Source organism: Salminus brasiliensis, chromosome 1 (assembly GCF_030463535.1).
Source record: "Salminus brasiliensis chromosome 1, fSalBra1.hap2, whole genome shotgun sequence".
Classification (NCBI taxonomy): Eukaryota; Metazoa; Chordata; class Actinopteri; order Characiformes; family Bryconidae; genus Salminus; species Salminus brasiliensis.
Genome location: NC_132878.1, coordinates 92,614,928 through 92,630,384, shown reverse-complemented (window position 1 = coordinate 92,630,384; position 15,457 = coordinate 92,614,928). Strand labels below are relative to the sequence as shown.

Sequence of the window (15,457 nt, the reverse complement as noted above, 5' to 3'; positions counted from 1 at the left end):
CTGAGAAACGTGTTGTGAGCTGAACTTGGGTGGGCAATAAAATAATGCCATGATATCAAAACACAGCTGAAAGCCCCTCTGATGGTCTTCTGGGTGAGAGACATTGAATGAAAGTGGGAGAGAGAGAGAGAGAGAGAGAGAGAGAGAGAGGGAGAGAGAGAGACCCCCACAGCTCCTCACAGGCTTCCACAGGAGCACACAGACCACTTTTGTGTCCCTGTCTCAGAGGCGTTCTTCTATTCCCACCTGTATTCCGTCAAGCCCCGCCCCCTGGCCAGAAGCATCTCGTCTTCTGCGCTGCAATTGGCTACTAGTTCAGTGTGTTTTTCCTACCCGTTTTCCGGCAGACATATGTTATTTACAGACACCCCTATTCCAACAAGCCCCGCCCCCCGAGCTGGGATTGGCTAGTAGTTCATCCTTAAGTGCTTGTGAGTCTGAACTGTTGCCAGCTCTTGGTTTCAGGGGTGGGCTTTAGCGTACTAGAAAGATGCTTGTGGGCGTGAACTATCAACCAATGAGAGTAAAAGAGGGCGTGGTTTATGTGATAGTGGGTGTAAAGTGCTAGCTAATTCAGGTGGTGTTTATAATGACTCTATGAGTGCTGAGGGGCGGAGCAGAATGACTGACTGTGTGTGGATATTAACTACCAGCCAATCCCAGTGCTGGGGGCGTGGCTTGTCGCAAACCTTAAGCATTCTACAGTGACTGACTGTTTGTGGATATTAACCATCAACCAATCCCAGTGCTGGGGGCGTGGCTTGTCAAAAGCTTAAGTATTCTACAATGACTGACTGTTTGTGGATATTAACTATTAACCAATCCCAGTGCTGGGGGCGTGGCTTGTCGCAAACCTTAAGCATTCTATAATAACTGACTGTTTGTGAATGTGAATCATCAACCAATCCCAGTGCTGGGGGCGTGGCTTGTCAAAAGCTTAAGCATTGTACAATGATTGACTGTTTGTGGATATTAACAATCAACCAATCCCAGTGCTGGGGGCGTGGCTTGTCGCAAACCTTAAGCATTCTACAATGACTGACTGTTTGTGGATATTAACCATTAACCAATCCCAGTGCTGGGGGCGTGGCTTGTTTTAAATTCTAGACTTTCTAGAATGACTGAGTGCTTCGGGGTATGAACTACTAGTTCTAGAAAGACTGGAGAATATGAACTTATAGCCAATCCCTGCACAGGGGGCGTGGCTTTAGCGTTCTAGAGTTACTGACTTCTTTGAATATGAACTATTAGCCAATCAGAGTGCTGAGGGCGTGGCTTATCATAAACGTTAAGCATTCTAGAATAACTGACTTCTTTGAATATGAACTACTAGCCAATCAGCGTGTTGGGGGCGTGGTCTATCGCAGTAATTAAGCGTTCTAAACTGGAGTTCTACGCTACTAGTCAATCCCAGCGCAGGAGGGCGGGGCTTGGCTGAATACAGGTGGGGGGAAAAACCCAACTCCTGTAAGCGAGATGGTTGAGTCCTCGTCGGGGTTGCTATGCTAGTCCCCCCCTCTTCCTCCTCCTCCTCCTCCTCCTCTCCAGAAGATCCACCTAACGCTCCTCACACCGACAAAGTGACCCTCGCCAGCCACAGCACGGCTCTGCGCGCGAGGGATATCCACTTCTTCACCGCGCTCGAGACCATGAAAGCAGTTTACAGGGACGCGTGCCCTGCCTTGTGGAGCGGATTTTTAGCCCTTTCTAGCAGAGGATGCATCAGATGCGCGCGGGCGAACTCTCAACGCGCCAAAAGCATGAGGATTAAAGCGGGATTTATAACTTGGAATATAATATTTTCCCTCATTTTCACTCGCGTGCACGGTAAGTGCGCTGATGTTGTGCAGATCTGCTCGGTTCTTCTGTCGTGATGAGGTGAGCTGGGGGTCTGGTTGTGCATGGATGAAGCTGCACTGGAGGGGGGGGGGTGTCTTTTGCTGGTGCTTTTAGATGAACGTGCTTTAGATGTGCATCCCCTTACACTGTTATCCTCCAGTTTGCAGACTTTTCGGTGCAGTGCAATTTATTCCTATGGAACTGGTGGAACTGGTGCACATATTTGACTCGAGCCAACGCGAGACGCTGCAGGCAATGCGATGTTTCAGTAGCCTAGAGTTTTTAAGAAGGTCCAGTTTAGTCAGTGCACGCAAGACCGTGCATGCACATGCCTTCACCAGCAATGTGCAAGCATTGCGTGCACATTTACAGCTCATCTGCGTGCGCGAGCTGCCAGCTAAACCCGTTCTCCGGCGTTTCTTTGCCTTGATCTCGAGCACTGCTGCATTAACACGGGGCTGCAAGCAGCTGCGTAACGTTTGCAATCAGTTTCATTGGACGCAGTGTGTTAATAAACGCCAGTCTCGTGGACGGAGGACTAGAGAAATGTGCAGTAAGCACGGCGACGTGATTTATGCACACGTTTGATGGACATCTAGATGGTGCACGCTCCACAGAAAGCCTTTGCAAAGTTTGCATTGCAGTTGCATTCAAATCTCGTGCGTCTCGAGACCATAGAGATGTTTGGTAGAGAGGTAGACTGGTCGTTTTTGGAAGGGCAGGTGTTGAGTTTAACCTGGAGGACTGGTTCTTCGCGATTGCGTAAAAAAACCCAAACGTTTATCCAACGTTTTGTTCTCCTCCAATCTTCAAACTAGAACTAATTGTTGCGCGCGCATGCGCACCAGCGGCGTATGACAACGCAGTGAGCCAGATGTGGCTTGAAATCAGGGGGGGGGGTGCTTGGGCAGAGAACAAACATCTGGACCTGGACACTGGAGTGGACCTCGTTCAGGACCTCTCCGCGTGTCCTCCAGGGATCTTTGGATCTGTGGATCCGTGATGGCACTTTGATCTCCACTCCAGTCTCCACCTGTCCTTCACCCCTTATGCCTGTCAGAAATCTATGTTTTACAGGAGGATGAAGATCAGATCAGCCTCACCTTCATTATTATGAAGTGTTTGCAGTGCATGTTCCTCATGAGTCCACTAGGGGTCGACCGATATGAGGGCGATAGTGGCTGATACCGATACCAATTTTAAGGGGCTACAAATTGTGAAATTTGCCGATATTTTATTTTTTTAAATTTTATTTTATTTTTTTTCTATATATTCAGATAGTTTAGGGCAAATTATCAACACAACACTCACAATAATAATAATAATATTAAATATAATAAATAAAATTTTGAAAGCACTTAAAGTAACATTGTGTAATACCAGGCCTGTTAATAGTTACAATGGCATGCAAAAGTTTGGGCACCCCTGGATCAGAATTTCTATTACTATGTATACATTTACAGCATTTGTCTGACTGTATTTAGATACAGGTAAAATAATGTAGAGTTAAGGGTCTTTTCCCAAGGACTCTTACTGGTGTAGTGTAGTTTGCTTTCCTAGCCAGGAAATCGAACCCCAGTCTGCCACAGGAAATGCAATGCTGAAGCCCATTGTAGAGTATAGTGTAGTCAGCGTATTGCTTGTATACTGTGTATAATGGATATATTGTATATATTGTGTATTGTTTGTAAAATCTAAGCTCATTAAATATGTATTATTGAGTACTAAAGAGATCCCAAGGGCCACAGGCTGGACCCAAATTTCTTTTGTGTGTGAACATACATGGCTAATAAATCATATTCTGGTTCTGCAACAGCAAACACAGGAGCTAAGTGTGGCACTGGCACTGATGCCAATACTGGTAAATGTAGCAGAATAATACTCCTAAACACGCCTCAAAATAATCTACAGAAGTGCAAGCTGAAGGTTTTTGCCATGGCCCTCACTGCCCCCCCCCCCCCCCCCCCGACCTAAACATCGTCACAAATCTGTGGATATAGACCCCAGAAGAGCAGCAAGACGATCCAAGAATCTCACAGAACTAAAATCCTTTTGCAGGATGAGCAAAAAAGATGAGCAGAGATGAGCAGAATGAGCAGAAATCCCCCCCAAACAAAGGCTGAGAGACTTTTAGCTGCTGCGAAAAGCTGTGATACTTGCCAAAGTGTTACTAAGTACTGATCATGCAGGGTGCCCGACCATTTGCTTTGAGTCCTCTTTTACTTACTTAGCTATTCACAATAACATCTTTTTTTTGACCAGGAGTGTTAAATATGCATTAATAAATAAATAAAAAATCATGAGCATTTATTTGCTGACATACTAAACATCAATATTTAGAAAAACTGCATTTGCAATACTGACAAATACAATACTGACAATACAGAAAGGTTTGCATAAATCCTAATTGATTGATCCAATTGATTTCCAATCATTTAACTAATGTATTAAAGCTGATATTAATGATCTGTTACTATTATGTAGATGTTTAGATAATTTAACAATAAAAACATGACATATGACCAAATAAATGGTTAATAATTTAAATTTATTTATATTTATTGATACATAATGTCTACCAATTACATAGATTTAGCCATAACATTAGTACCACCTGCCTAATATTATATATATTATAATAAACTGAACTTTGGTAACACTGTATGTATAATAACAGCCCTTAATAAATCAACAGCTTAGGTATTATATAATAACTTATTAATGATTGTTAATAGTTACAGTGGCATGCAAATGTTTGGGCACCCCCAATTCCCTGATCAAAACATCTGTTACTATAAATACATTTACACTGACAGCATTAGGCTGATGCTCTTATCCAGAGTGACTTACATTTGAATCATCCTACGCAGAAAGCATGATAACGTGTCACATGGTATTTACCGAGTACTGAGATTTATAGAAACTCATATTACTAACTTAATTAAAGCTGATATTAAAAACATGTTAGTAACATCTGAATGTTTCAGTAATATAACAGTATTAATTAAAACCATTGCACTAAATCAATGGCCAATAATGTAAATGAATTCATTAAAATATAACATGTGTAACAATCACATATTGGCTCAGATAATTGACCAGTAATTGGCTCAGGCCCCCAAATCCACCCCAAGTCCTTCAGCCTTCTCTTTAAGCTCTGATTTTGTTTCTAGGGGCATTAAATCATATCTGCACTACCTTCATTATGAGTGAGTAGTTCCTGATAGCAGTTGTGTAATTCTCGCCTTTACCTTGTAATCCTGCATAATGTAGTGTACAGAATCATCTATCTCTAATTGGAATCTTGTATTCCTAAATGGAACCTGCTGGCAGCGTTTTTCCCAGGCCATTATGGACCGAGGCAGTGGTCAGCCTACGCAAACGTGCAAATGCTTCCAAAGAGAAGCCGACACAAGTAACACAGTGTGTCTACTGGTTCACACGCCCCTAATTTAACTCCATATCCAGCAGATACACATTACAGATACCCAACATACTTTATATGGACAAAAGTATTGGGACTTTTCATTCATTGTTTCTGTTGAAAAAGAGTTAACTCTGCTTTTGTTGAAGTAACTCTCTACTGTCCAGAAGAAGAAGCTTTCCCACTAGATTCTGGAGAAGGACCATTGCTGTGAGGATTTGATTGCATTCAGTGACAAGAACATTAGTGAGGTCAGGATGTTGGATGATCATCACCCCACCTCATCACCCCCAACTCCTCAGCTCATCGCAAAAGTATTGGATGGAGCAACGACCATCATTCCAGAGAACACAGTTCCTCCACTGCTGCATAGTGCTAGAGTGCTAGGGGTCTTTATACCCCCCCCCCCCCTCTGTCCCACGCCTATTCTATTGGCAGTCTTCTCTACAGGGCCTAGTTGGCTACATATTAATGGAAATTAAAGTGTGATTCACCACCCAAACAGGCAATTTATGGAAACTGGACTATTTTTAATTAGTCATGGTTGTGATGTCACATATATTTGCCTGCCCATTCAGCTCATCAGTTTAACTCTGAATATCCAAGCTTTAGTTTATAAGTAGTGTTTGAGACTAGACTGCTTTGTACAGGGAGTATGGGCCCTTTAGTTAATAGAGTAGCGCATGTTATAGAGTTAATAGAATAGCGCCATGTTTGGACATGGAAGTCTATTATATATATATATATATATATATATATATATATATACGCTTATTAAGTCCATATGTTGGTCCTCACCTCCGTCCCTTATATTTCTAAGTGAATAACATACCTTGCTGTTTAATAGTAGCCTAATAGTAATGGCAGCCTCTGTATAGTAAAGAGTCTTACAGAAATAGTGGCTGTCACAATCACCCTCATGCTGCCACAACAGATCTGACCATTCGAGGCATGGACTCCACAAGACCTCTGAAGGCATCCTGTGGTATTTGCCACCAAGCCGTTAGCAGCAGATCCTTTAAGTCCTGTAAGTTGTGAGGTGGGGCCTTCATGGATTGCATCAGTGAGCCGACTTACCCGTTGTCCTTCCTCTGAGCACTTTTGGTAGGTTCTGACCACTACATACTACATACCAGGAGCACCCCATAAGACCTGCCTGATGTTGTGGGGATGCTCTAACTTCAGTTGTCTAGCCATCACAATTTGGCTCTTGTCAAAGTGTCTCAGATTCTGACACTTGCTCATTTCTCCTGCTTCCAGCACATCACCTTCAAGAACTGACTGTTCACTTGCTGCCTGATATGTAGATCCCACCCCCTGACAGACGCCACTGAAGATGATCAATGTTTTTCACTTCAGCTGTCAGTGGTGCTAATGTTATGGCTAATTGGTGTATGTATGTACACATATTTATTTATTGACATGAATATTATTGAGTGAATGAGCAGGTGTCTCCATACGTTTGTCCATATAGTGGTATGTATGTGTATATATGTATGTGTATGTGTGTGTATATATATATACCACCCCTAGCCTTTTGGCATAGAGCCTACATTATTATATATATTTTTTACATTACATCATGAAAATGTCTGTGATTTGGACCTAATTTGGACCTAATTGGTGTATGTATATACAGTGTGTGTGTGTGTGTGTGTATATATATATATATATATATATTTTTATATATATAATTTATTTATTGACTTAAATATTATTGAAAAGCTATGTAAATAAATTATAAATATATATAACAAATATATAAACATTATAGTTGCAATATTTTTGTGTTTACAGCCTAAAGTAAGTCATACCATGCCCTAAACCACATCCCTGTGTCTGCACCGAACCAAAAAAAGACGGAGATGAGATTGGTGACAATCTAAATCCAGTGTTTGTTAGCCATATTAGCCTAGCATCTTCCCTTCTTATCTAAAAAGCAACACTTCAGATACCAAACCTGTCTGGGCTGATTGACTGCATCTGAGGTCAGTAATCAATCCTCATCACTTGATTTTTTGCCAAACTATCCCTTTAAGCTGATTCACTCATAACCCTGCATTCATTATTTCATCTTAAATCAACTTTAGTCAATATTCATGAATTCTTGGAGAACAGATCTGGGTTTTATTCATCAGTAGTAGAGCGAGCGCCTTCCCATATGCTAAATTTCCTTGCCTTCCCAGGACGTAGGCGTTTCGTGCACATCAATATGATATGACCTTGCTCTTAGTCATGAAGTCAGAAATGGCAGGCTGCGATAAGGTGGGCTGCGTGAGTAGATGCCAGTGCATCGTGTGACCAAGGCGCTCGTGTGTGCATTTTTAGCATGCTGCAGTCAGGCCGGCCTTGCAGAGCACGCTGTTCTACATTTTAAGCGTCCACTCAACAAAGAGCCTCTCTCTGTCTCTCACAAATCCATTTCAGAACTTCAATTATATTGCGCAAACCATAATTACCATGTTCTTGTGAGTGGGCTGCCTTTGGCATGGTTTAAAGTGAAAAATCAAAGTAACCCCAACCATAACTGATGCTCGTAACAAGTTGAGGGGGCATGTCCACTTTATCGTACTTGGGGGAGTAAAAAAACACTCTGCTCTAGTGCTGGTGGGGCTTAATTGCTTACAATGTAAGCACTTTAAAGATAGGCTGCATACAGTACAGGCCGGCTTGTCTGTTTCACTACAGCAGGCCTCAGTAAATCACGGGGGTACATTTTCTAATGTCAAGTAAATCAAGTTAAAGGACCCAAATCATGGGAATTGGAGTTTTCTCACTTCGTTGTCTGTAAGGGTTTGATGCAGTGTGTGAATACTGTTATTTTTTCTCCCAATTAGGTACTGCCAGTTAACCCACCCGTTCGTAGCTCCCTCTAGCAATGCTCCCGACACTAGGAGGGCAAGGACTTAACATATGTCTCCTCTGATACATGCAAAGCCAGCCACTGCATCTTTTCGAAATGCAAGCCGGGAAACTCTAAGGAAGGCGCCACATTAGCTTACAGATGCCTGTGCTGGCTAACATCGCTGTAAGAGTGGTGAAGGAGGAGAGAGAGAGCGCCGCCAATTGTGCTCTCTCAGACTCTGGTTGCTGATGGCAGAGCTGCATGGCTGTGGATATGGGAGAGGCAGTGCAATAGTATGTGAATACATACTGTCCGTACGGGTCCGTACAGTCATAACTGGACAATATACAGCACTGTGCATATGTTTTTGGCAGCTATATTTATAATATACATATAATATTTGACTGAAAAAGCTGCTTATCTGGGCTGTAAGTGTTTATTTACTCAGTAAAACACTGATATTAGTATCAGTACTAATAACACTCCTACAGGAAGCCGTGGTGGTTTTCCATCACTGTGTTCATCAAAACATCTCCAAAGATCTCCTCATGGAGTCTAGTATTATTTAGAGTTCTCCTCAGATCAACACCTGGTTTGATGGTAAATCGGGTGAGCTGCTGCTGCTGCTGCTGCTGATGGAGTTGAACACATCCTCCACGCTGTGCTGGCTGGACTGGGGGCGTCCAGGAGAAACCTGGAGGAACCGAGCTCTGTTCTTCAGACTAGCTCACCGACAAGATCTCACTACTTTCTTTCTTCAGAATGAGAAGCTTCTGCTCTTTTTTTTTTTTTTTACTGGATTTATGTTCACCTGCAGCTGTTCTGGAGCTTCTACAGTAAAAAGGTGCTAAGAGAAATGCTTTAGAAGAATGTGATCAAACATCTGCACAGTTCTGTATATCCACCTATTCAGCCGATAGCACTTTAGCTCCACTGTGTTTCAAAGCCTAGGCTACAGCCGAGGTAGAGCGGGTCCTCGGTAGGACGGTCCTGTGAAGACTTTTTCTTAGTAGCTTATTGAACACATATGGAACAGGCTAATAAGGCTAAGTGTCCTCGAAATCGCTCTGAAAGTGGGCCGCATTTCAGGACCGTATGCGAAGGGTCCTATACTTTGGAACTGGCTTCTATGACGTAGCAACCGAGAAATGCAGGCTAGGCTTCGGAAAGCAGCTGTAAGGAGCGTTTCGGCCCAGGCTACTTTTCGATTGGGGCAAAAGCCAGGGCAGCCAATCAGCACAGAGGTCATTTTATTTAGTCTTAAAGGCACAGTACCAACAATCACCTTTTCAGTGTTTTTAAAAACATTTTAAATGGATAAAAGGAGTGATGTCAAATGGAAAATGACCACAAAATCAGTGCAGAAAGTAAAATGCAAGGAAAATGTAGGATATGGGCCCTTTAATGAGGATCTAATGCATCTGTTTCAGTCATTAAATGAGTTACTAAGCAACATCCACCTCCTGTATTGAATCTTCAATGCATTTCAATGCAACAGCGTCATTAAAGGTTCCCCACCTTTCAAATGCTTCTGATGCTTAATTTAAACATACCAGCGCCACGCCGATGTTATCCTCTCTATAGCTTGATCAGATGACGCTCATTCTAATTCAGTCTAATTATGCCCACGCTGGACTCAGAGTCTCAGACATGATGAGCTTTTGTGCGCAACTGACAAATACCTGTTAGAGCCAGCAGTTTTATAACCCCAGCAACGTAGTGCTGATTTACTCGTTCCTGCCACATCAGGATCAGCGTATGAGGGGTTTGATAACTGTGTGCTGAAGCCAGAAAACCACAAACCCAGTTTGCTGTGAGTGAAAATGAGAACCACTGACCTACAGACAAGAGCCAGACTCGTTCAAGCTTGAGTGTAATTGAAGCACAAGTCCAACAATAAGCAATGTAAAAAAAAAACCTGCAAAGCCGCCAGTTTAAACACTGTTTTTTCTAAAAGACTTTACACACACACACACACATATATATATATATACAATTACACAGTGAATGAGCAGGTGTCCCAATACTTTTGTCCATATAATGATGTGTATATGTGTGTGTATTTAGATAGATAGATAGACAGATAGAGCCCACACATAGTATTCAGGCATGGAGTCTATAGATATCATTCATTGGAGAATTCTTTGGTTTGGACCAATAGAAATCCTTCAAAATGAATTTTCTTTCTCCTGTAAAAGTGTCATATACATAGACACACACACACACACACATATATATATACACAATATTGTATATGTAAATATATTAGCGTATATATATACTTGCCTAAACTCAGTATCTGCTGATGCAGGTATTTCAGTATTGGAATAATACAATAAATACATTTATTTATTTAAGCATTGTTATTTTTAGAGGCCTTGGCCAAATGTGTGACTGAACTACAAATAAAATATGTTTAAAAATAAATATGGCAGTGTTTTCACACATAGGCACTAGCTGTGCCAGAAACCTTTAGTGCAGTGATGTGAATTCAACATATAAATTCAACACTAAATTTAGTTAAATAGGTCTCATGTTGTTTCTGCAAATTCAGATCAAATGTAAAAATCTAAATCAAAACTGAGTTCAGGTGACTTCTGCTTTTGTGGATGTTTCTCCTAAAATTCAGTTATTTTATAATTTGTCTGAATTTTTAGCCTCTGAAATCAGTATTTTTTTAATAGAGTAAAAATGATGAGCGGTCAAATGTTACTATGTTTATGTTTTATTTTCAGTGTACTTCAGTTTAATTCAAATTTATTTATATTGTGCTTTCACAATGAATATTGTCACAGAGCAGCTTTACAGAGATACAATGTCTTTTGAGCAAACCAAAGCTGACAGTAGCAAGGAAATTGTATATAAAATGAATTTATTTCTTTTAGAAATGTGTATAATAATGAGAAAATTAGAAAAAAAAAGGAATTTATTAGAAAATGAGTAGGAATTTATAAATAATATAAAATTAATTAATTAAAACATTTAATTTCTGATTTCTTTTAGAATTTTAAAATAAATTTGTTAGAAAATGAGAAGGGATTTATTAGAAAATTAAAAGGAAATTTATTAGAAAATGAGTAGGAATTTATAAATAATATAAAAGGAATTAATTAAAACATTTAATTTCTGATTTCTTTTAGAATTTTAAAAGGAATTTGTTAGACAATGAGAAGGGATTTATTAGAAATTTAAAAGGAATTGATAAAAAAATAAAAGGAAATTATTAGAAAATGAAAAGTAATTTGTTAGAAAATAAAATAAATTATTAGATTAAATTAGATAAAATTTTAAAGAAATGTATTAGAGCATTCAACATTATAAAAGTTCAGTATGTAAAATAAGTGAACAAATGCTCTAGAGACACACTTCTAAATCCCATTTAGTTTTTATTCATATTCCATAATTACTGTTTCGTTACAGAAATTAACATTTTGCAAAAAGGAAAAATTAAGTCAGACATGTACAAAAGTATAGGCATATATATAAGTATAGGCATATATCTTATATTATCTATATCTTATTTTGCATTTTTAAATTCAGAAAATAAATGGGAGTTGTGTTTAAAAGGTTTTATTTTTAGGTTTGTTTCCTGCAGAGGATTTATTCACATATTTACATTTAGAAAATCAGCAAAATGTGTCATTTGCCCTGGGGCTTCCAAAGACTGTATAATAATGCAAGATCCATGAGCTAATATACTGTATGCTTATAAGGAGTGGGTTTTTTTCTCTGTGATGGTGATTTTTTTTTAAGGCAAACTGCTTGTTTAACTTGTCCTTGCAGTAAAATCAGTCTATTGAACGTATTATCAATCAACATTGTTCCACACCCACAAAAACACAAAGATACTTCCCTAAATCACCCGATGACTCAGCTACAGACCACCTCTTATGCAACAACACACTTCATTTAACATTCCTGTTAATATACAGTATAAAATATGGTCTGGCTGGAATGTGTGAATACTGTCCCTGTAAAAAGGGCAATATTCCAGCAGCAGGAAAGTTGCTGTGCTAACATCCCTGTTAAAGATCTCAGAGAGGGTTTGTTTTAGTCCAACTCCAGCTTGAAGAGATGACATATTTAAATGTATTGTGCTGTACAGACCAAAGGACATCAGACGCCCACACTGTAGAAGCTTGACATTGAAGCAGCTGGATCGTCCCTTCTGGGAACGTTTTGGTCCCAAAAGACTGTTTGGTGTCATCTGAGTTGCAGTGTGTGGTTCTAATTCTGGGTTGGAGGTGGCTGGGAGCACTGCCTTTTGAGGACTGCAGCTTTGGTTTCCTTACTGCGCTGAGTTATTTCAGTGGAGAATTCACATGAGAGGATTTTGGGAAGATGCCAATCAGGTGGGCAGTGGTGTGTACTCGCAAAGATCAGCCTGGAGGGAGCTACAGTCAGCCAAGCATTGCAATGACCAACACTTGGAATGTAAGATGGCTAGCATGGATGAGCCTGGGGGGCAGCATTGGACTACATATCTAGAAGTTGAAATGCCTTTCCAATACTATAAGATGGTAAACAACGCTATACTCTAAGCTTCTAAAGTTGAGATTTTTCATTTCAGCTAAAAACTCTGTTGATTGTGTTTGGCTTCCATGTTAAGTTCTTTATTTATTTATTTTTCTCTTATTTCCTTGTTTAATTTTTAGTCAAAACAGCCATTAAGTGCAAGTTCTCGATTTGCCAGCATCAGAGAGAAAAAAAAAACAGAAAACATCTATTTAATAGAAAATTACATTTTGTCAGGGTTTAGAGCTCCACCCTTTACCTTCGTAAAAATTGTCCAAGCAAAGGTCCATTTAGAAATCTTGACCATTAAACATTTAACAGTCACACTAAGACATATATCTGCAACAAAATCGTGTAAAGTTGTTGGTAAAATTGTGTTCCTGGTTTCTCATTTAGCAACTTTTCAGTTTTGTTTTCTCAGATGACCCCATTCAGGAAATGGATACACAAATCAACCAGCTGGTTGACTTGCCCAGTTAGGGTAAGTTCTATCTTTAACAGGCTAGGCTGTTCTAGGCTGTTAAAGATCTGCCAATGTGAAGGTAAAACACATACAGTCTAGCAAGGAAATTGGTGATTGGTGATGATCTTGTGAGGAGTTTATGCTGAGCTTATATTAGCATCCAATTCTGTTTACCCTAACTGGGCAACTCAACCGAGCGGTCACACATCATTTAGGGTAACACATACAGATACATTTTCTTGCTATATTTCTTCCATTCAACAAAATGTAAATGCTTAAAGTAAATGTCTGATCCTAGGGATGAACAGATTCGATACTAGGATCGGATATCGGTCCTGATACTAACAAAATTAGCTGGCTCTGGTATTGAATAAATAGTCTGATCCAAGGGACTGATCCATTCACGGAACCCGGTTCTCGCACCACTGGTATTCTAGGCTTCATAACTCAGGATCAGAATAACCTTCAGATATCATACACAGATCATGGCAAACAGCAAGGGTTAAGAGTGTAGTGTCCTTGTTTTTCGGTAGTGAACATTATGATGCCCTGATTTGTGTAAATTCCAGTCAACATTTTAGTATTGTGAAACCCTGCCTGGGACAGCATATTCTCCCAAGTGGTCTCCACCGCTCTCCAGTGGTTTATATTCTCCTGGATTATCTTGTCCTCCTGTGTAGTCTGTGTTCCTCAGCACAGAAGGAACTTCTAGAATCTGGTAGTGGACGTCATTAGCTTGTTGTGTTGCTCACAGGTTCCTGGGCGCGTGTGTTGGACAAACATCAAGGTTGTCAATATTGATGAGCAGCTCAAGCATCAGAGAGTGTTTCTGGGGTAAATCAATTCGGCCTTGTCAGGATTCAGCTTCAGATCCTCCATCCAGGAGCAGGCTATCAGATATTCTATTGGAAATAGGTTAAGAAGCGGGAGAAGAGAGTGTTTTTGTTTATAGGCAATGAACTGCACAATGTTTGACTGTACGTAGACCTGAAAGGAGTAGCTCAGCCATACATGCTTATGTTGCTAACAGTGAATACAAGCCAGTAGCCAGCAATTAGCAATACATCCATGCTAAGTGTTGGATACTTGCTTTTATTTATTACTGGCAACATTAGCATTATTAACTGTTCCTCTGTGGTATTTGGGAGGTTCTCCCAGGAGTTGATGACTTCCCTCAAAATCTTCTGTCCAACAATGAAAAACCTTCCTAATTGTAGTGTCTAGGGAAGGGCAATATGGCAAAAAATACATCACCATACTTGAGGTTTTTGAGGTTTTGTAAATCGATACAGATCAAAAAACATAAAAAAAAATGAATAAATATCCAGTTATATCCAGTAATAAAATACAGATCAGCCATAACATTAATACCGCTGATAGATGAGGTCAAACACACTGATTATCTACATGTACAGTGGCTATTGTCAAGGTGTGGATATATTAGGCAGTAAGTAAACAGTCAGTTCTTGAGGATGTTGTGTTAAAAGCAAAATAACATCTCCAAAACATCAGGCAGGTTTTGTGGGGTGTTTCTAGTATACAGTGGTCAGTACCTATCAAAAGTGGCCCAAAAAAGGACAACCAGTGATAGGGTCATGGCCATCCAAGGCTCACTGATGCTTATGGAGGCTCCACCTCACAACTTGCAGGACTTAAAGGATCTGCAGCTAATGTCTTGGTGTCAGATACCACAGGACACCGTCGGAGGTCCTGAGGAGTCTATGCCTCGACGGGTCAGAGCCGTTTTGGTGGCACGAGGGGGACCTACACAATATTAGCCATTGACCATTGGTGGCCATTGGTGTTTAATGTTGTTAGGCATTCTAGAAAGACTGAGCTTTTGGTGAAGATGAACTACTAGCCTATTTAAGGTACAAGGGTCGTGGATAGGGGTAAACGTTATGGGTCCTGTGATGACTGACTGCTTGTGAATATAAACTATTAGCCAATCCCAGGGCCTAGGAAAGGGGCCTGTTGCAAAAATTAAGCTCTCAAGTATGGCTAAACTTTTTTATGAATACAAACTTTTAACTAATCTGAGTGCCGGGGGCGTGGCTGACTGGTGTAAAAAAAGAAAGTGAGGTCTTTTGTGGCAGTGATAAATAGCATCAGATGGCTCAGCCCTGGTGGTGTCAATGTCTAATGGTAAATAAAATGTGTTTTTAAGATTCTTGAACGATTTGAAGGTCTCAGGGTCATCAAATTACATTGCTTAAAAAAGTGGTGCATGATGTTAGAAGTAGTTGTAATTCATGTTATTCCATGAGTACTTGCTAAAGTTCAGAGGTTATTAGACCAATAACTAATAACTTACGAATTATACATTTTTTTCTTTTTTAGAAAGTTTTATTTGCAACGCGCTCTTAAAGTT

The 15,457-nt window shown here is 40.2% G+C and overlaps 2 protein-coding genes across 4 annotated transcripts in view; one reads left to right on the top strand and one right to left on the bottom strand.

Moving 5' to 3' along the window:
- tap1 (transporter 1, ATP-binding cassette, sub-family B (MDR/TAP)) overlaps positions 1-15,457 on the bottom strand; it is a 433,854-nt gene that overhangs the window by 399,216 nt on the left and 19,181 nt on the right. The gene's annotated exons all lie outside the window — the stretch shown is intronic.
- Positions 1,563-15,457, top strand: part of csmd3a (CUB and Sushi multiple domains 3a) — a 519,096-nt gene continuing 505,201 nt past the window's right edge. For all 3 annotated transcript variants that reach the window (XM_072692429.1, XM_072692430.1, XM_072692428.1), the window contains exon 1: positions 1,563-1,827. In XM_072692429.1, the coding sequence (XP_072548530.1) occupies positions 1,650-1,827 (178 nt within the window). In that variant the 5' untranslated portion in view covers positions 1,563-1,649. The remainder of the gene's footprint in view (positions 1,828-15,457) is intronic.